Source organism: Argentina silus (genome assembly GCF_951799395.1).
Source record: "Argentina silus genome assembly, chromosome: 18".
Lineage (NCBI taxonomy): Eukaryota > Metazoa > Chordata > Actinopteri > Argentiniformes > Argentinidae > Argentina > Argentina silus.
In genome coordinates, this window is record NC_139672.1 from 4,291,589 (window position 1) to 4,312,942 (window position 21,354).

General features: G+C 46.6%; 1 protein-coding gene across 2 annotated transcripts; it reads left to right on the forward strand.

Annotated features, from left to right (window-relative positions):
- The first annotated feature begins 281 nt into the window (after window positions 1-281).
- lpin2 (lipin 2) lies at window positions 282-21,157 on the forward strand. 2 transcript variants are annotated; one of them, XM_083690365.1, is made up of 20 exons: window positions 282-536; window positions 6,509-6,709; window positions 9,467-9,562; window positions 9,927-10,288; window positions 10,431-10,538; window positions 10,622-10,787; window positions 11,065-11,494; window positions 11,689-11,788; window positions 11,949-12,136; window positions 12,290-12,383; window positions 12,497-12,566; window positions 13,083-13,175; window positions 13,310-13,389; window positions 13,576-13,738; window positions 14,467-14,615; window positions 15,700-15,786; window positions 16,142-16,294; window positions 16,705-16,819; window positions 17,349-17,452; window positions 17,666-21,157. In XM_083690365.1, the coding sequence occupies exons 2-20, from the start codon at window positions 6,518-6,520 to the stop codon at window positions 17,808-17,810; spliced, it is 2,895 nt and encodes a 964-aa protein (XP_083546491.1). In that variant the 5' UTR covers window positions 282-536; window positions 6,509-6,517; the 3' UTR covers window positions 17,811-21,157. The 2 variants fall into 2 exon arrangements, with proteins under 2 accessions (XP_083546491.1, XP_083546490.1); XM_083690364.1 differs by lacking the exon at window positions 282-536 and adding an exon at window positions 3,532-3,589 and having other exon boundaries at window positions 10,622-10,748.
- Window positions 21,158-21,354: the final 197 nt, after the last annotated feature.

Genomic DNA, 21,354 nt, shown 5'->3' on the forward strand with positions numbered 1-21,354 from the left:
CTCCTTATCTTTAGTGTGGCTGTTGTTCAAGTACACTCTACTGCACTGTTGTTTGAAAGACAGGATGTTTATTGTGTTTCCGTGCAATGGATTTGAGAACATGCCAAAGATAACGATGTGCCAAACCCACATTATCTACAGTAATGATCTCTGATGGAGAGGAGCTGCTTGACATGCATGCCAATCGTTTTCCCTTTTTTTTCTCCCAATGGCACGAGGGCTTTTTCCACGTAGTCACATGACAGCGACATCGCTGCCGCTGTTTTTGTCCCCCCTGGAGGCAGCTGCGCCTATGAGTCGAAGCCACTGAACCCAGATTTTGAAGGAGGGCGATATTTGAAGACTACCCCGAGCGTTGTCGGCGTTTTGTGAATGAGACATCATCCCTTTTGCAGTGTGCCTCCATATTCTAACGGGGTGCTTTTGAAGTTCCAGGACGCAAAGCATGGGGACCGATTGAGGACACAAGCAGAGCATTTTTGACAACAAACAGACATCATCACTCTTCGTTCTCATCCTGCTGCAGTCACTGAAAGGTAAGATTAGAAGAGGTTTCAGCAGGTTTTACCAGCCGGCTGCTGGTCTCACTATATAGCTTAGCCTGCTATAGGCTAGCTTACCCCCCATCTACCGTTATTTAGCAAGCTAGTTAACATACTAGCTACAGAGCTGGCATTCAACAATTAATTTGTCATTTCATATCGGGGACTGTTATCAAAGAGAGAGGCTTTCCTAGTATCTTCTAGAAAATGTTCGAATTGTTGATAGCTAGCTCTCCAAATTAGCTTGGCGGCGCGCTAATGCTAGCAAGCTATGCATGTTATTCCTGGTAAACTGCCAGCATTTGCCAACTCACCACCTGGCACAGATGAAATGGTCTTGCCATAGTCATACTAGAACCGATAGTTTTATAGTTTTTTTTTTTGCTAGTCTCTTTCTGCAAGACATGCATTGATTCTACAACACAAATGAGTGTATTGATATGCAGCTAATTCATAATTGACTCCCATCTATGTTCTGTATTTTACTCGAAAACATAATTGTGATTGAAAGGAAGGCAGATTCTCTTAACTCGCATTCCAACGACCTGTTTACTGGCTGGTTAGCTACCGTGGCCCCTTTCCTGCTTCTCATCTCCCAGTCACCTTTCTAGGCCCTGGGAAACTCAGAACAACACTGTAACAAAGTTCCAAAACAAGCAGAGGCAGATATCTTTCCTGCCAACTTCACACCTCATCAGCTTCAAGTTATGCATAGCTGGCAGTTCGGCTTTTTGTTCGGCTTTTTGATTGAGGTTATACTGCAGTTGCCCATTTTGAAAATGTCATTTGGAAAGGACCTGGAGGGTTTGAATGTCAAAACAAGCACTCATCCTGGACTGAAGTTGACATATACATTGAAATATTCATTTTTCAACCCTTACACAAGTGTAGCCTATTATAGTGTCATCCCAGTGACCAAGTTTAAAGGTTGGGCTCTAGTCATGTGAGCCATACAGTATTTGACTAGTGGCCACCACAGTAATCTATTTGTGCACTTCATGTTGACAGACAGTTGCCCCAATCAGAAGGCTGTCTAATGGCCAATCATACAGTAGTATTCATGACGAGCCCTCCCCTCACTCCTTCTCTATTGACAGTGGGGTTGTGTCAGTAAACATTGGATCTCAATCCACTTGATTCTTTATAACACTGTAGGAAAAATATAACGAGTACAGCAACACTGGTTGAACAGTAAATGTGTCTATATGGCTTGTCCTGCAAGGATTTCTGATTGACATAACGTAATTTGTTGTGCCTGTGTGGGCTGTGTGAAGTCTGTCTTTTTGTCTGTTGCCTTAAGTAAGCTCTTAAGCTTGTGTCAAGTTTTAGTGTCCTACTTCCGACCCCCTGCTCCTTTTAATAAATGGATAACCTGTCCCCCTGGCTGAGAACACTGTGCATTACCTCTGTTGTTACACAACAAGAACATCAAGATATGCTGTAGGCCAGGAATGGAAAAGTCAGGCCTTTTTCTGTTGTTTATTTTCCTTCCAGTCAATAGGCTTAGGCGATGTGCTGGAATGTGCCAATGTGGTTCAATACACCATGTAGGCAGCAAAAAGACTCTGCCTACAATACAACAACTGTCACAACTTCGTTTGATGTTGTTGTTATTTGAATGAGGAGTTGCGCATGTCTAATCATACACCAGGCAGAATTGTAACCTGAGCAGGCTGAGCTTTGTTTAGTCTGGCCAAGTCAACCACAATGCGTACTGTAGCACAGTAGGCCTACTGAATGGTTTCAGTGCATCTTAAAAGGTAGGCCTAGGCCCTACAACCCTGATAGCATACCGATGTTGAAATGATTCAATTACGGGTCAAAGTGCTTTGCCTATTACGTATTACACACGTGGCAAATATTTTGTAGCACTGCCCATTATCTCCCCGCCACTAGAACATAGAACACGGAACAACGCATGACTCCTGGCACACTGTTCCGAGACCGAGGATTCCGTCCACCCAGGCATTGGTGTCAACCTTGGACCTGTTGTTTTTTTGATGGTGTTTACTAACCGCTCCGTAGATGGACAGGACAGATAAGGCCCTTCCTGGGATAGCCACGTGTGTGGTGTTATCAGAGTCGTTTACTTGGGAACGAAGCCAGACGGGAGAGCCAGGGAGCAACTGGACACGACTGACTGATTTAAGCGTCTACTATTTTCACCACTGCTGGACTGCAGGCCTGCCCACCCATCCTCGTTCTGCTTTGTTATGGTTGGTATTATGATTTAGCCTCCGCCGTGTGTGGCGTTATTTCATTTCGATGTAATATTTGCCGTGCTTCTCTTTGGAACAGAAGTCAAGGTCATATTTTTTTGACATTGAGGCTACTGTACGGGAGTTTCATCTTGTGCTTGTTAAGAATGGCATAAGAGCAGGCTCATTTTTGTTATAAGTTAAGTTTATATCCAGTGCCAAGCGTGAGACTCTCCTTCATGAATGATAAACCAGGCAGGACAGAATGATCGATGGCATAAGAAGCAGGACGTTCAATGACTAGAAGACACGTGACTTCTGAGTACGAGCCGTTCACTCCCAGGTCCTTTCCCCTCTCTGCATCCCTTATCAGCCGGGAAAACGTGGTAAGGCCCTTCTTATCAGTCACAGAACCGCTAGCCTAAGAGGCCAACCTCATTGGCTTGCGAGTAGGTGTCCTTTCCCCTGATTGGATGAATGGTCAGCTGCGGTCTCATCACCCTTCGAGGAAACCTGGGGGGAAAAAATGTCTGTGTTTACCGTATGTCGTGGTTGGATAATCGGTGCAGACGTCAGGTGTGGTTGTATGTTTATGTTTACCCCTGAGGAGGAGGGCTATTCAGTATGTGAGATGGCTGCAGGATGACAGGAAGTCGTCGTTCCCTAAGTGGAGCAAAAGACTGGGAATATCCTGAGGGAGGGTATAAGTGTCCTGAGGGAGGGTCCAGAGTAATGAAGAGACTCAGGTCCTGGGGGGACATGGACCCCCACGGGATCTACACAGAGGAAGAGAACACCACTAACAGTGAGCAGGATGACTCCTGGTCCCATAAATCCTCCTGGTCCCTGGTGAGTTCTGGGCCCTATTGGGTACAGTGGCCCTGCAGGTCCTGCTGCTTGGAGTATTGTTTTAGTTTGGCAGGTGTAAAAGCTTGTTTTTGTAATTGGGATTAAACCTGTGAGGTAATGAAATATTGTGAAAGAAATGCCCTAAATGTCTATTGAGGTTTCATTGGTAGATGCTGATTGAAAACTGAACGGTTTTAAGGAGTTTGCCAGTGCATCGTGCACTTCAGGCCCATTTCAGGAAAATCATCCATGTGAAGAATTTAGGATTTGTTCAATTATGTTTTTGCCCATGTAATTCGAGAATTGCACTTGACACAATAATTGAATCATCCAAACTGTGTCTAAATTGGTGATTTGCCAATTTGGACAGAGTGTGTTCAATGTAGTCATTCATTGAAGAGTTCAAGAGTGCCTACTACATTAGAGACAAACCCTATGGCTGTCTGACTGAAAAAGAGGAGACATTTTGAACGATAGAGAAATTAGTCTGCAACGAATGAATGAATTAAGGAATTTGATATGGTTGCGAAAACTATGATTTTCAAGTTTGTGTGTTGTATAATCTCAACTTTCAATTGCAGCTGTTATGTCGTTTATGACTACAGATAAGGATGTTCTTGAGATATTCAAATTGTGTTCGAGTCCATTGACCTCGGCTATCCCGTTAGACTGACAAGGAAAACACCTTTGATTTAGGGCCAAATGTGCATTTCATTGGTTCAAAACATGAAACACCTAAAGCCGAGGCTCAATACATTTGCCCAATAAGGACCTTTACTCTAGTTGTGTTTCTGTATTACTCCAGCAGGATTTCCAAGAACTGGGACACACACACACACACACACACACACACACACACACACATATATATTAGGCTACCTTTTGCCCTACCTCAGCCTTTTGCCAAAGAAAACATAGGCAGAGTCCAGAGTGCCCGGAGGAGATTTTTTTTCTCATATTTTTCAGTTTTATTGGATAGAGATAGTGGAGAAAGACAGGAATGTAAGGAGAAGAAAGTATGTCGGCATGGGCCGGATTCTAACCTATGCCGACATGGGCATACGTGTACACTGGGGCTAGACCGCTGGACCCCACCCCGGGCCACCCCTGAGGAGAATTAACCTCGGCTTTACTCTGGTACGAGATGTGATTGCAGTGTGCTAATGATGATTCGTACTGAGCCAAACATCTACTCCAGAGCCTTCATCGTTTGTTGGCTCTTGGATCTGTTACTCTTAGGTCGACTGCTACTACCCTAGCCTAAATAATGTGTTTTTGCACCCCTGGATAAGTAGCCTATGTGGGCCCATTGCGGTTAGGATTATAATACTTTATGGGGAAACAAACTAACTCTACTGTACTCATTTCCTCTCCAGTGGCATATTACTCTAGATTACAGTAAAGTAGATGCTTGTCCACACAGGGTGTGTGGGTGTATAGTGTAGGATGTTGATGATGTTGATGCACACATTATGTTTCAATTACCACCGGGTAGGCCTACATTTACTGAATGCTAAAGTGGGCACTTTGCTTAACTGACTAACTGCCAAAGAATTCCGGAACACTCACCACCTAGAGTGCCAGAAAGTGTTTTATGTGTTTTTTACCTAGCAACAATACCATGATACATGCTACAAAATGAAGCATCGTCAATTTTGGCATTTTTTGGCAACTGAGTTTTTTCTAACCTGACTGCGGATGTGGGCTGAAGTTCCTTGAAAGAGTTGAAGACAGACTTCCTGTTGTTGACAACGTCCCCCATAACACACAAGCCCCTCATTGCGACCCCTCGGATAGCAAAAGGACTGATATGATCATTTCTTTTCTTCTCTCATTATAAATTGATAGATGGGTTTGGGTTATGTCTGCTCTGAGGCTTCCTCATATTTAGCCTTTAACCCTTGCCCCCTCCCATCATCGCTACAGCTCTTCCCTGGACAAAAGGTCGCTGTTAGACAGGTCTTTTAAGGTTATGTAGACGCAGAGTCAGTGGGACACTGTTTGTGAGCCTCTAAACTAGGCCTTGAGCCCTAAGTGTGCCGAGGCTGTTTGCCAAGTTAGCATTCAAAGACAGTTTGTCCCACTCTAGTTGAAGATTGACAGTATGCTAATGTATGCTAATGCTGACCAAAACTGCACGTTTTTTTGTACAGTGAAATGTTTTCTAGTTAGCCTACAAGGGCTTGTTACTAATAGGCATAATAGCATTCTCTGTTTTGAAATAGAGATAAAGATTGCTCTTAAAATTGTCTCTATTCATGCCTGTATTCATTTTCTTTTCAGTTACAAAAATTACTCAAGAAAATGGGCATCTTTGAGCGCAGAACAGTGTTGTTTGTTTCATATTCTATTTATTGTTATGCATAGCAAAAGTCAGAATGTAAACAGGAACAGTGGGAACTGGATGAGTGGGTGGTGGTGTCTTCCTCATTGTCCTGGCTCAGTTGCCGTGACGATACACCGAAGGGACATAACCTAGAGAGGACAGCACTGGGGTGACAGAGGCTCTCCGCTAGTCTGCATGTTAGGAGATAACAGATACACCCGAGGCAGGCAGCCTGGGGGACGCGAAAGAGAGTGAGTGAAGGAGAAGGAGAGTGAAGGAGAGTGGAGGAGAGAGAAAGAGAGAGAAAGAGAGCTTAAGCTCTTAAGTTTAGACAGAGGTAGTGTCTATTTACAGCTGCTGTACAGCCCATGAGTCTTGTCAAGAGAGATTAGGACAGAGCAAGATTCTGAGAATGGAGAGAATCTGAAAACAACAAAGCGATAAGTAAGTGTAAAGAAGAAGTGAGCCTCTGCTACTCCCAAATGTCTATTCTTAAACTGATACCACACCGTTACCGTGACTCACCGTAGATAAGCGCTCATAGTAGGTGCAGATAGGCTAACTCGGTCGTCTTCTTCTTCTCCCCCTTCCAGGCGGACACCATGAACTACGTGGGCCAGCTGGCGGGGCAGGTGCTGGTGACGGTGAAGGAGCTGTACAAGGGCATCAACCAGGCCACGCTGTCCGGCTGCATCGACGTGGTGGTGGTCCGGCAGAGAGACGGCAGCTACCAGTGCTCCCCGTTCCACGTGCGCTTCGGCAAGCTGGGCGTGCTGCGGTCCAAAGAGAAAGTGGTGAGTGTAACGGAGGGGGGGGGGGGGGGGGGGAAACAAAGGAGTGATTCCCTTTTAATCGTACCGTAAAGGAAACCCGTTGAACTGGTATTGTTTTCCAGGAAGTTGGTTCGATGCGAATGCTATGGAGATGTTGTGTTGATGAGAGAGATGTTGCACAATAGTTTGTTTACAGCGGCCCGGAAATGTGGCTGAGTGAACTGTCCAGGCTTTCTTGTGTGGCCACTTTTGGATACAAAAGGATACACAAGTGACCTGGCATAACTTCGGCCCCTCTGCGCGTGGGAAAGTTCCATATTAGGTAAAAGGTGCCCCGCTGAAACATAAACATTCTCCTCACCACAGTTGGATGACCTATTCCCATGGCTGTCTGGGGCCCAAACAAGCAAGACTAAATACCTACTTCTCATCCAGGATGTGTCTGAAAGACCCATGCTATATTTACAGAAAACAGATGGAGAAATTTTTTTTTCTTCCCCCTAACCACACAATCCCCGCTACATCTACTAGCCTGGAGATAAGAACACATTAAGCACGCTCAAGAAATAGTGTGGCCGTGCTATATTTAGCACTGTTGACTTGAGAGAGTACTTTTTTCTCGTGGCGTTGTCTTGAAGCCATCTGTCTCTCTGAGTCTGTGATTTCATAGTCAATGAGAGCAGACTGGGCACGTTTCTGGTCTATCTACACTGTTCAACAACCCCATGGAGTGCATGGATGTTAGGCCAATGTGATATGGTATCCCATACAGTGTCATCTTCAGGAAGAGTTGGGGGGGACAGGGGACAGGGACGTGGGAGGAGGATTGTGGGGTTACGGAACGGAACATGTCTTGCCTGACTTTGCCTCGCCATCTGTGCACGTTGTTTGAGAGACCAGAGGTTCCGAAAAATAATTGAATGCCTGGTCTCTATGGCAACAGGTTGGTCTTCTGTGTTTCCGAGGAGAAAAATGGGGGAGGAGGAGGAGGAGCTGTGGATAAGATTGGCTCGTCAAGGGTATTTGTGTAATGAGGGAGTGTGCCCGTAGGGGACACTAGCCATAGCCTTTTCAGATTGTTAGGTGACACCATATGGTAGATACTGTGGAAGATATCATCTCCTGTTTCTCTCTCTCTGTCCCTCCAGGTATGTTTCCTTTCTCTGTTGTCTCTGATTTCTCCCACACACCCACCCGACCCACCCACCCACACACCCACTCCACACACCCACTACACCCACCCACCCACGCTACCAACCCACCCACCCACACACCCGACCCACCCACCCACGCTACCCACACACCCGACCCAGACACTTTTGTCTGTGCTGCTGGGTGGGGTCGTAAACTGTCAACCCAGTCATTCATGAGTAGGCTGAGGGTGGTGATGACACATGACAGTCGTCTCTCGCACTAATGCCACTATTGGAACCTGGGTTTATACTTTGGGTTTTGCAACTCGCTCCAACTGACAAGCCTAAATCCAAAATTGTCATTTGAAATGTCGAGTCATTCCGTCTGGCTCTTACAACAACACACAACACGTCCATACTTACCGCTCTGCGTCAAAGAGGAATTATCCTAGCCATTTTTTTTCCCCCAGCAAACTGAATTCCAGTAATCCAACTGGCTGTTGGCAGGGCATCAGACCGGACACTCTAGTAGATTTGTCCTGTCAGTGTCTGAATGGTGAAGAGCTACGATTAATTTAGGGGGTCGTTGTGAGGGTCATTAAGATTCCCGACCATCACTTGCCACTCATTAATCCCCTAGCAACCTGGGAAGCAGCAGGCCTAAAGCCCAATGGCTGCTGGGAAGCAGCACAACCAGTGCAGACAGGGCCAAATACCAAGCGAGCGGGAGAACACAGGAGACCAAACAAGTCTAGCTAATGTAATTGAAACCTATGATTAGTTATTAAATATTAATGATTTTAATGGTTTAGTTTCAGGTTGAGTGTCTCCATTTTAAACAGGACACCTATGAACCAGATTCAGACCGTCTCTCCATCTCCTCTTCTTTCTTTCTTTCTTTCTTTCCTTCTTTCTTTCTTTTTGTTTCTCTCTCCCCTCTCTCTCTCTCTCTCTCCCTCCCTCCCTCCCATCCTACGACCTTGTTATCCTCCCTTCCTCGACCTTGTTATTCAGTGGTATCATGTTTCTGAAGGGATCTTAGGCCCCACTGAGAGTTGGTTTGGCTGAGGCCCCGGTCCGTTGGCAGAGTCAAGTCAGACACTCGGAAAACACAAGCCCAGGGGCCCCATTCACTAATTAGGTTTGCTGGTCCTCTTTGAGAGGGAGAGACACAGGCTGGGTGTCGCTGACGGCATTGTGTGGCCTGAATAGGACGGTGGAACTGGATGAAAGGAGAACGCTGCTCTCCTCTCCATCATGTCTGTTCTAATCTACTACAAAGAGGAGGGCCAAAGAACGGAATAGAGTTATCGGGGTTAAGTGCTTTTTGATTGGTTAACTCGACATGCCTACTCCATTCTTATTAGATACGGGTGTGGAGCAAACAATGGTTGCTCATGTTCACTCTTGCTTTATGAAGTGTGTGTGTGTGTGTGTGTGTGTGTGTGTGTGCCCCATCTCCCTCCAATGTTATAGGTTACACAGCGGGCTGTGTTAAATGTTGATTAGTGTCGTGAGCAAGCACATCCTAATGACTTCCTCCTTAATGACTCCAGACACAGTCCTGATGTCTCTCTCGCTCCATGTCTCTCCCCCGACGCCCCCCCTCCCCCCCCCCCGCCCCCTTTCTCTCTGGTGGTTTCAGATTGACATTGAGGTCAATGGAGAGCCTGTGGAGCTGCACATGAAGCTGGGGGATAACGGAGAGGCCTTCTTTGTCCAGGAAACGGAACAACTGAATGTGAGCATGTGTTCCCTGGAGCACTGATTCAGATTATGGTTATGGTGGTTATGCAATCAGGGCGCCCTCAGATCCTGTTCTTAAGTATGGTTGTAGTGTAACTTGTTTAACCATGACTGGCTTTGCTAGCATACGACATCTACCCTAAGGCTTGACAATTTAAAAAAAAAAATCCCTTTAGTACAGTTTTTCCATTTAAAGACCATACTGTGCTAATTTCAGATTAAACCAGATTATCCTTTGTTTTTACCGATGTACAGATTACACACACACACACACACACACACACACACACATAAACGTTGCCCTGCTTTGTAGTGCCTGTCTTTGCCTAATCCCCTCTGTCCCCTGGTTGCCCTCCTAGGAGATCGTCCCCGCCCACCTGGCCACCTCCCCCATCCCCACCGAGGGTCACATGTTCTGGATCTCTGAGGTGGTGGAGTGCGGCGTGCCCCAGGACCTGGACGACGACCCCGCCGACCCGGAGGATCGCCCCGAACCCCCCGCCCCCAGCACCGTAGCCGTGAAGAAGAAGAAGAGGCGGAGGAAGAAGCACAAAGGAGACCCCCGTAGAGAGGAGCTGACTCCCCCTATGGCCATTGTCAGTACTGCTGTTGCCACTACTTCTGCTGCTGTTGCTGCTGCTGCTGCTGCTGCTGCTCCCACTGAGGAGATCTTTGAGATGGAGTTGAGCTCAGACGAGGAGGCCGCTGCACATACGTCACGGTGGGTTGAAGGAAGGGTCAATGCTTGGGCTTCTGGGGCCTAAGGTCGTTGTTGTTGTTGTTGTTGCTGTTGCTGTATGTTCAGTCCTTTCAAATGGCCCAATGTCTTAATGGATGTCCGGGTCTCTTTGTTGTTACCTTAGCTCTGCTTCCATGAACACGATGCGGGACATCGACCCTAAATTACCTGCGGCACGTCACGGTCTAGATAGCTACCCTTTCTCTGATGGAGACTGGTCCCCCTCTGACAGGTAGTGTGCGTCAGTTGCATAAGTGTATAAGCACACACACACACAGACAAACTTCAACTGACTGTTTGTATGTGCCCCTCCAGTCACGGCTTGTCTCAGGCGTTCTCTCCTAAGAGTGACTCTGAGCTGATGGTGAGGCCCTCAGAGAGCATGCTCAGAGCTGAGTCACACATGCAGTGGACGTGGGGAGAGTTCCCAGAATCCACCAGGGTAAGAGCCACCACCACAACATGCCTCCAACTGAAGAAGGTGGTTGTTTTTTCTTGATTGGTGTTTTATAATGTTGACATTTTGTATGATGTATGGTTGTAAATTGTGTCTATGCAGGGCTCTCTTGTAAAAGAGACCTGAGTCTCAAAATGAGTCCCTGCCTTTATTTAGGTTAAAACAAATTAAATAGGCTATAGAGATTTTATGGAAAATACTATGATAATACTATGATAGTGACACCCAATGTTAGAGATGAGTTCACAAAGCAAGCTACCGAAGCTCTGATACAGTGTATTTCCATCCACACTACTTCCAGGTCACTAAGAAGGACAGACAGGAGCTGCCAAAAACCATGACCATCACCCCGTCAGAGAGTACACACTTCCAGGTCATCCTGAGCTCTGAGGCCATGGAGAACGAGACAGAGACCGAAGGAGAATCCGGGCCGAAGGACGAGTACGACGTCGACGACAACACCGGCCCCGTGTGTACCATCATCAAACCCGAACCCCGTACTCCCATCATCCCCGTATCCACAGTAACCTCCGACAGCCCGGTTACCCCTATCGCCACCGTCGCCCCCGGCAGTCCCATCACCCCGTCGGAGCCCATAGACGTCCTGCTGCGGCCCCTCGTGACCACCTCCACCCCCTCCGACCCCCACACCGCCGCCTCCGCCGCCGCTCAGATGGCCGGGGACATGGGGGACGCCTGCTCCAAGAGCGACTCGCCCTCCAAGAAGAAAGGTGAGCAACAGATCCAGCGTCTCTTCACGAGCGGATGCTTTTCTACAGATCATTACATTGATTTACCAGGTACTCTTAGGCAGTATTTCTACAGGCAATTTCTCTAAGGCATATAACATTTTTAAACATTTAACATTTAAGTCATTTAGCAGACGCACATATTCAGCATAGATCTGACTGTTGTTGCCATACAGGTGTCCCAAAGAGGAGTCAGCACCAGGGTCCTGAGGACATCTACCTGGATGACCTGAATGTACTTGAACCTGACGTGGCTGCACGCTACTTCCCTAAGAGGTAACCCGATCCCTCTTCCTCTCAGCAGACGGATATTTTAACGCAACACAGACATCTGGTATCCTACCCATCTATTCCAATATCTGTATGCCCTGACGCATTCTGTTTCCTCCTCTGTTTCTACATGACGGGTACATGATGTGTGTCTGTGTTGTTTCAGCGAGTCGGACTCTGGCTCCAAGCACTGGATGGACTCCGAGATGCGTTCTGGGTCCCAGTCTCCCCAGTCAGTGGGCAGCGCCGCGGCAGACAGCGGGACGGAGTGTCTGTCGGACTCCGCCAGCGACCTCCCCGACGTCACTCTGTCTCTGTGCGGAGGCCTCAGCGACAACACGGAAATATCCAAAGGTACAGGAGAGGGTTATTCGTCCTGGAGAAGTAGTACATGGATACTCTCAAGTGGGCTTTAAGCAACCGGTTGCGTTGTATTGTGACTTTCTGTCACATGATCAGTGTAACGCATGCTATTAATGTTGTTTTTATTCATTTATTTATTTTCAGAAAAGTTCATGGAGCATATCATCACTTATCACGAATTTGCTGAAAATCCAGCAATCATAGATAACCCCAACTTGGTAGTGAAAATAGCAAACAGGTAAGTCAGTGTTTTGTAGTTGTGTTCTGAAATGTTCTGAAAAATATCTGGTTAATGTGCATTTTATGTTATTTGGTATTTGGTCACCTAAAATACGCTTGTTATCCTCTCAGATATTATAACTGGACACTTGCAGCGCCCTTGATTCTGAGTCTGCAAGCTTTCCAGAAGAATTTACCAAAGGTATGCCAAACCTCTACCTTCTCTGTACAACATTCTGTAATGATGAAGTATGTGCTAGGTAACCTCACTGAGACCATTTCCTTGTTTGGAAAGCCTGGGGAAATGTTTTGAATAAAGTAGCTACAAAGAGGAGGAAATGAGGGATCCCTCATGACATGTCATACCAATCAAATACCTTGCTTGGGTGGAGCAAAAAAACCAAAACAACAGAATTCGGTTTCATTTAGGTTTCCTTCAATTGTCTACAATGCTGCAAGCTAGCATAGGCAACAACTCTCTGCAAAATAGTCCTACCCGGTCGGCATGTAAATGGAAGGAATGTATTCATACATTCAATGAAATTGCGAGCACATTCTCCCATCTGTCCAGTCCAGTACAATCCAAGACAAATTGCCTACTAAAAAAATTCTCCAGACCTCCCATGGAGGCGTGAGAACAATGTGATTCGGGGGGTACGGCTACTCGTGACTACCTGTTAGATAACAGCCCTGTCCATTGATCGCCTGTCTATATAAGGCAACAGAAGAGGCGTGGGTGAAGGAGAAGATGCCAAAGAAGTCGGGCCGTTGGTGGTTCTGGAGGAAGAGGGCGGACAGTACAATCAAACAGGTACAAAGTTCAAACCCAACTGTCGTGTCTTCTACTTCCTGATTTGATGTTAGGAAACAAAACAATTCCTGTCTTGTTGTATAACTCTCCCTCCCACTGAGTGACCTGGTTTGTTTCGTTTCACTCCCTTGCAGTTAGAGACCAAGCTAGAGACCAAGGAGTCTCAGCTGGAGGAGGGAGGCCCCCCCATGTCTCAGGAGAGCCTGGCCCTACCGTACGTCACAGTAACACACACACAAACGTGTTCTCACACACACACACACACACACACACACACACACACCCCTACTCAACGCTCCTCTGTCACTGGACTGTAAAATAGCATTCAGGCAACCAGTCAGACAACTACACAGAGGTATGTGGACGTCATCTGATAGCTGTACTGTTTTGTCTGGAGCAGGCCCAAGGCCGGGGACTCGTCCTCCAGCGATGAGGAGGTTAAAGAGGTGAGCGCTGCGTCCTGTCAGGAGAGAGAGAGACTACAGCAGGTGGAGGGACAGACACACCCCCACGCCAGCCCCCACGCCTACAGGAAGTCCCTGCGCCTCTCCTCAGACCAGATCGTAAGTATGAGTCCCTACCCCCTCCTAGACACTCCTGTAGATCTGGGAGGATTAGTATTACGGTGAAAGTTCCACCTAGCCTATCAGGACAGGACAGGGTGGAGGAATTGCTGTATTGCTTACACCTATCCAATTCTTTCAGATCTAGAATAGTGTCTTGGGGGATTGGGCACGTCATTGATTTGGAATTCAGAAATTGTCTCCCACACACTAGACAAAGCCTAGGATCGATATTTCATGTTTCAGAAAAGGTTTTCATGTTTCTGTTCTTTTCTCATCAAAATAAATCACACAAAGATTAAAAAAAAGAAATTAGATAAACCAATCCCCTGTAATGCTGTATAAGCCATGCAGCAAATTATCGCTGGCTTGATTCCATAATAGTTGTTTGATCAGATTATGCAGAGCAGTGCTGGGTTTTCAGTGGGATATTGAATCTTGGTGATTTTAGATTAGGATTTGAGCTCCCTCTGCTGGTGAGTTCAATAGAGCAGTGGTTCCCAAACCATTACCTAATACCAGCTGGACACTCCCCAAGAGGACTAGATAATACACCAAAAATACACCTCCAGTATATCAACTAAATCCATTTCTGGAGCTGGTGAATTTCCCCTGAGGTTACCACGAAGGCTATTTGGGAACATAGAAATAATGTTGTTGTGTGTGTGTGTGTGTGTGCTAAGTTGTCAACCCAGTGGGTCAGGTCATGTGATCTCTCTGTCCTCCAGGCCAGTCTGAAGCTGAAGGAGGGGCCTAACGACGTCACGTTCAGCATCACCACCCAGTACCAGGGAACGTGTCGCTGCGAGGGAACCATCTACCTGTGGAACTGGGACGACAAGGTCGTCATCTCCGACATCGACGGCACCATCACCAAGTACGTGACCTCTCTTAAGGCGCACCGAACATGCCAATTACACAGCTAGGGAAGGTTAAACCTTTATGAACGAAACTCACCCAGTGTGAAATGGGAAATGTTTATTGGATGCCGTCTTCACTACAAATACAGGGCATTGGTGTTTTTTATTGTAAACCAACTAATATTGTAAATCCCTAGCGTTCAAGAGTTCTGATGGACCCCTAAATTAAACGGAATACCACACTTCCGCATAAGAGGGGGGGGACAATATCCATAAAACATTTTGAGGAATAGTCTCTCCCATTTCCACCTTATCCTCTTCCACCATGAAAGAACAGCTTGTGCTATTTAATGAACAGCTTGAAGGACTAACACACCTCTGAGTTGAGTTTAAAATAGCAGACATTAATTCAATCACGACTTTAAAACAGAGCCAGTTCCTTTTATAGTTTACTTTTAATGACTGTGAGGCTCCTGTATAACTGCACTCAATCGATCTCTGCCGCCCTCCGACATCCACTCTGTGACGCCCACTCTGTGACGCTCATGGTTGGCCGACATCAAAGGGGACTGGCGCTGATTATCTCTGACCCTTTGGCCAGTGTGTGTGTGTGTGTGTGTGTGTGTGTGTGTGTGTGTGTGTGTGTGTGTGTGTGTGTGTGTGTGTGTGTGTGTGTGTGAGAGAGAGGTGGGGTCTCTGAGGAGCTGGAGGTAGACTCAGGGGATGGGACTATAATGAGCCCATTAACATTTCAATGTGTAGCATAGAGCCATAAGCTACCTTGGGGTTGGGATAGATATATGTATATATATTTATATATATATATATATATAACTCCCAAATGGGAGAAGATCCTCATTAGTGGACTGCAGGGCTTAACGTTTCTGTTTCTGATGAAATGGCTCAAGTCTTGGTGCTTTGTGACCGACTTCGATCCAGTGAAGAACAGCCAGCGAGCCCACACACACACACACACACACACACACACACCCTGCTGTGCTTTAGAAACTCAGAACTCTGCAGTAGGAACAGTGGGGGAAGAGGATATCTCTGTCTCCCTTCCTGTCAATAAGGTATGTGTATGTGCGTCTTCTTTTCCAGGTCAGACGTGTTTGGTCAGATCTTGCCACAGCTGGGGAAAGACTGGACTCACCAGGGCATCGCTAAACTCTACCACTCAGTGGCTGAGTAAGTCTTTCACAGATACACACACACACATACCAGGCTCGGTCTGACGTTTCCTTTCAAAGCTGTTATGTTGCTACCTGCTGTGTGGTTCTCCATTATTTCTTGTCACTACATGGACACTTATTTTGTCGACCATAACGTCTCGGCCACCTGCTGTATTGCTGTGATAATCCATTTGATCCGTTCGTTTCACTACACATCATCAAATACCTATTCCTCATTCCCTTCCGTGCACCTCCGATTTCTGCCTCCATCGGCCTCCCCTGATATCTGGTGTTTCGAAAGGTTCATGAGAGTGATAGTCTGAAGTCATACGTTCCTCTCTCTCTCTCTCTCTCTCTCTCTGCCTGGTTAGGAATGGCTACAAGTTCCTGTACTGCTCGGCGCGCGCCATCGGCATGGCGGACATGACCAGGGGCTACCTTCAGTGGGTGAACGACGGGGGCACCATCCTGCCCAGAGGACCCCTCATGCTGTCTCCCAGCAGCCTCTTCTCTGCCTTCCACAGGTGCGGCCCTCTCTCTCTCTCTACTGTTTGGTCCACACTCGCGTAGCCCGTGTTTTCTTCTATCTCTACCCCCCCCCCTCCCTTCTCCTGGAGAGCTGGAGTGTGCGTGCAGGCTTTGCGATTTGGCCCACCACTAACAAAATCCGATTCACCGGATCTGGGTCCGACCAAATGCCAACACCGCCAGAAACTCTCCAGGCCAAGAAGGAAAGACCACTTCCCTACCCCCCCCCCCCCCCCCCCCTCTTCGACAAACACTTGGCGTTTCATTAAATTCTCAATAGAGAGGTTGAGCCGAGATATTGAATGTGTGTTTTGGCGATGTGGTTTTCAGGTGAGAGGATATGAGTTTAAGGTCAGAGGTTAAGCGTTCGCGGTCTAATGGAATCGTCTGTTCTCTCGTCTCGTAGGGAAGTCATCGAGAAGAAGCCAGAGATATTCAAGATCGAATGCCTTACCGACATCAAGAACTTGTTCCAGCATAACAAGTGGCCATTTTATGCTGCTTTCGGAAACAGGACTAATGTAAGTGTGTGTTGTAGTTTTTGTGGGGGTTTTTTAGGTAGAAATTGGGAGGACGGGCTCATTGTAATGCATGGAATTGAATTAGGCTCATTGTAGTGCATGGAATGGTTTGATAACTGTTCCTCATTCCATGCATTACAATGAGCCCCGTCCTCCAATTTCTGCCTTCCCTGATGACAGTTCCCTCCCGTCTGGCCTGTCAGCCAGGGTGGCAGTGAGCTTGAGCAGAGCTGGGTGTCCCCGTCCTCAGCAGCTGCATAAACAAAAACACCCAGCTGGCCTGGAGGGAAAACTAACAAACCTGAATCATTTGATTATACTCTTGGCCTCTGATGCATTTACTTTAGGCATCTCACTATTACGTACATGCATTAGGAGGAGCACTGTCCAAATAACACACAGGAAAGTTGTGGTCCATGCCAGCCTCTGAGCTGGGCAGCAGGTTTCCACTGATGACACGAGTACTGTGAACTGTGAACCTGTCTCTCTAACCCTCTCTCTCTCTCTCTCTCCTGTCTCTCCTCTGTAGGATGTGTTTGCCTATAAGGAGGTGGGCGTCTCCGTCTGCAGGATCTTCACGGTCAACCCCAAGGGAGAGCTGATCCAGGAGCAGACCAAGGGCAACAAGTCCTCGTAAGTGTCTCTCTCTCTCTCTCTCTGTCTCTCTGTCTCTCTCTCTTTCTCTCTCTTTCCCTGTCTTTCTAGATGTGTAGGCTGGCTGACTGTCACTGTCAAACTACTACTGTAGGTTGAACCACTTGTCTGTCAGTATTGTACACAGGTTGAGTCTCTCTCTCTCTCTCTCTCTCTCTCTCTCTCTCTCTCTCTCTCTCTCTCTCTTTGTAGATATTGCAGGCTGAGTGAGCTGGTGGAACACGTCTTCCCCCTGCTGAGTAAAGAACAAAACGAAGCCTTCGTCTGGCCTGAGTTCAGCTCCTTCTGCTACTGGAGGCAGCCCATCCCCGACATCAGCCCAGAGGACCTGCTCTGATGGACGGACCACACACACACACACACCCATGACCCCGAACCTCCCCCACCGCCACATAGACACGCACACACCCTGGACTGTGTCCTGAACTGGTGCCCCTATCCCCACACCCCAACAAACACACACACACACACACACACACACACACACACACACAGCCCTCTCTACCAGCTACAAAGGAGCCTCTATGAGACTGACTACAACCATGCCCTGACACACCCACACACACCCCACACAGCTCTTCATAGAACAGACCAGGAGAGACCAGAGACCAAACTCCAGCCAGGCTCCTTAACCATGCTGTCACTATGTCGCCACGCACACCCTTGGCAGGCTTGCACTCTGTGACCCAAGTGGTCATCACTTCTGCCCAGACAACAGTAGGGGGGGGTGGTGGTGGGGGTCATTCCCAGGGCCTTGCCCCAGCCCCTCTGACGAGAGCTCAGGATTAGCTATCTGATGTCAGAGGGGCTACAGTACACTCAAGGGACCCATAGTCGAGGGCACAGCCTGTACCAACCCTTGGTTCAAGGACAAAAACAGTGACACTCTTGGCCCTAGAGTTGTGGGCACGGTCCATACCACCACCCCCCTTGGCAGAGGGACAAGACATCTGGAGCTGCACTTAAAACAGAGAATACTCACACTTTAAAAACCATCTGGACAAATCTCACTTTAGCTGTTCAAATAAGGACACTGTGTTTGGTATGATTCCACCCAATGCTAAGGGATGGGTAGGCCCAGGCTGCTATTGGAGTACTGGGCTTGTTGTGACCACCCCCCCCCGCCGCCCCCCCCGCCCCCAAGCTCTCGGTGGTGAAGTGGAGTCATCATCGACTTGGAATTAGCGTATTCAGATAGCGGCTGCTACGACAGAGAGCTATGTCATGCTACGTCATGTCATGTCACATACAGACACAGTACTCCAGCCCTCAGGGCGCTACCTATCCGGGAACATGTTGAATTTGAGTTGTGTGATTCATGTTATGGTTAATATTTAAGGTTATGTTTGAGACCCGTTTGCTCGGTAAGTGTGTAACATGTGCGTATGTACACACAGTAAGTATGTGGTTTCAAAGTGGCTACAAGGTATTTTGTTCTCGTTGTTTTTGTTATCTAATATTATACAAGCTCTCGGGAAAGTGAAGTGTTTTTTGTTAACAATGCAGTAGTAATTATTTATCATAATTGATATTTGGTTTAAGTTATTAATTTCCGTTGCACTGCCTTCGCTTGTTTCAAAAGTAATCGATGATGCGTTGTAGCAATATATTAGCCTAAATATAAGTTCAATATTGTATGTTTGCCGGCTTGAATGCATTTAACAGGTATGCTCCAGGATAATTCACGTGAGCACTGTCTGTTCAGACTTATTGATCTTGTGTGTAACCGTGTGTGTGATCTGAGTAGGACTGTGTCTCCCACAAACTAGACATGACACTCGCTTTAGAAAGGAGATCAGTTGATCTCGACCCAGACTCCTCATGTTAGATGCAGTGACTGACCGTCTTTAGCCTGTCATGGTTTCTAGCAGGGGGTGCACACGCAGGGCTCCTCGTGATGTTCCTCAGCGAACACCTAGAAGCTGCGGCGTCGCTGTGTTCAGTATGTGTTGAGCAAGAGTCAACGACCATACAGCTCTGTTGTTAGAAGCTCGGTCAAATGAAAGAATTCTCAGTGACCTTGGGAGTCTTGGGGGGGTATAGAAGACTTAATGACAAACTGACTGAGTGTTGCTCTTGGGGTGAAAGGTCACTCGTTAACCTGCGTCTAATCACCCAGCTGCTGCTTCACCAAGCCTTACCTAACGCACTTTCAGCTGCTGCGCCCCAGGAGACAACACTCTGATCGGGTCCCATCCTCTCGCGCTTCCGTCACCTTGCGTCTCATAGGCAGGAGGAACAAGCACTTATTGCGACATTGAAAGCGTTGTCGTTTTGGTTCCGTTGCCGATTGCATCCCAACACAATAGTCAGTTCCACTGCAAATGCTTGCTCTTTGTGCTTCACTCTAGTGTGTATATTCAATAGTACATGGAATAGTATCTCTTCGTATAGGAAGCTGCTGCAGATTGTATATAAGACAATAGGTAGAGTCAGGAGCATAGGAAATGGGATACTAGCTGTGTGAATGGGGTTAAGAAGACCCGATGCGATGCCTTGAGCCCCACCTGCTGTGCTTGAAGAGGTGATTTGATATCGCCTGAAGGCAATCCTCTAGAGGTATCAGAATTATTAGGTTGGGAGGTGCCAAGCTGGTTTATTAGGCTGGTGGAGGTAGAAATCGGAGGACAGGCTCATTGTAATGCATGGAATGGAATGAGGAATGTAATACCATTCCTCATTCCTTCCATGCATTACAATGAGCCCGTCCTCTGATTTCTACCTCCACTAGCCTCCCCTGGTGCCAAGTCTAGGGTTTAGGCTACCCCCTCACCTCATAGTTCGTGCGATGGGCATGTGTTACCTACCGCTTGTGTTTAGGGAGAGGAAATGGCTGTGGTAGGATGACGTCACAATAAACAGGAAACACTGACGTGTGTGTCGGAAGAAGGCTACTTTGAAGTTCTATTCCGGAATCTTCTATTGTCCTCATTTTCTTGATATGAAAACCAGAGGAGAAGTTTGAGGGGTTGATATGCCGCTCTAATGACACAACAAACCTCATTTACTTCAAGTTGGGACTGACTGGTTTGTGAAAAAACGCCTAGCACAAATACGGTGTCCTCTTAGTCTCTACAAGTTATTAGAAAGCCATTATTTTATAGCACTGATAACCACCGAAGAACATGTTTGAGTGAGATTTCATTTACACAGAAGCATTCAATTAAAACGTAAAGCACAATAGCTAATTATTTATCGATGATGATGACGACGGATTTACTTCCAAATATTCATTTACAGCACTCACTGTTGAAGGGAAACAGATATGAATATCGAATATATGGGCATCCATTCCATTGGTTAAGCTGACTCTTCATGGTTTGTGTTTGAGATGTTTGTGTTTCACTTTGATATTTTTTTGCTTGTTTGTTGGTTGGTGTTTTTTCTTTTTGTTGAAGTTTTGGATATGAAGTCAATCCTATGTGTGTGTGATCATTATTATTATTATTATTATTATTATTATTAACAAAGCAATTCCATTCTTTCTATGAAAGTAATGAATCTGGAGTTGGAACTACACCCCCATTCCTATATGAACCTGAGACACAAGCTATAGATATGTCTGTTCCTTAAAAACTGATATGGGGAATGCCGTAGGCTGAACTTCTGTCATTTTCCTCTCTTTGTCTTTGATGCCTTTTTCTTCCATTTTATATATATATGCTTTTATTTCTTTTTTCTTATTTCTTCTAAGATGTATAATCTTTGTGAGAGAATTTTTGTTTAGTTTTCTTCTGTTTGGAGGTGAAGCTTGCTATTTGATTGCGTCTGACCAACATAAATACCTTAAATGTATATTTGCTGTATTGATTTGTATGTAAATGTGGATTGAAATATGTTTACAGAACAAAATCCATTGTAAGAAAAATATAATTAAGCTA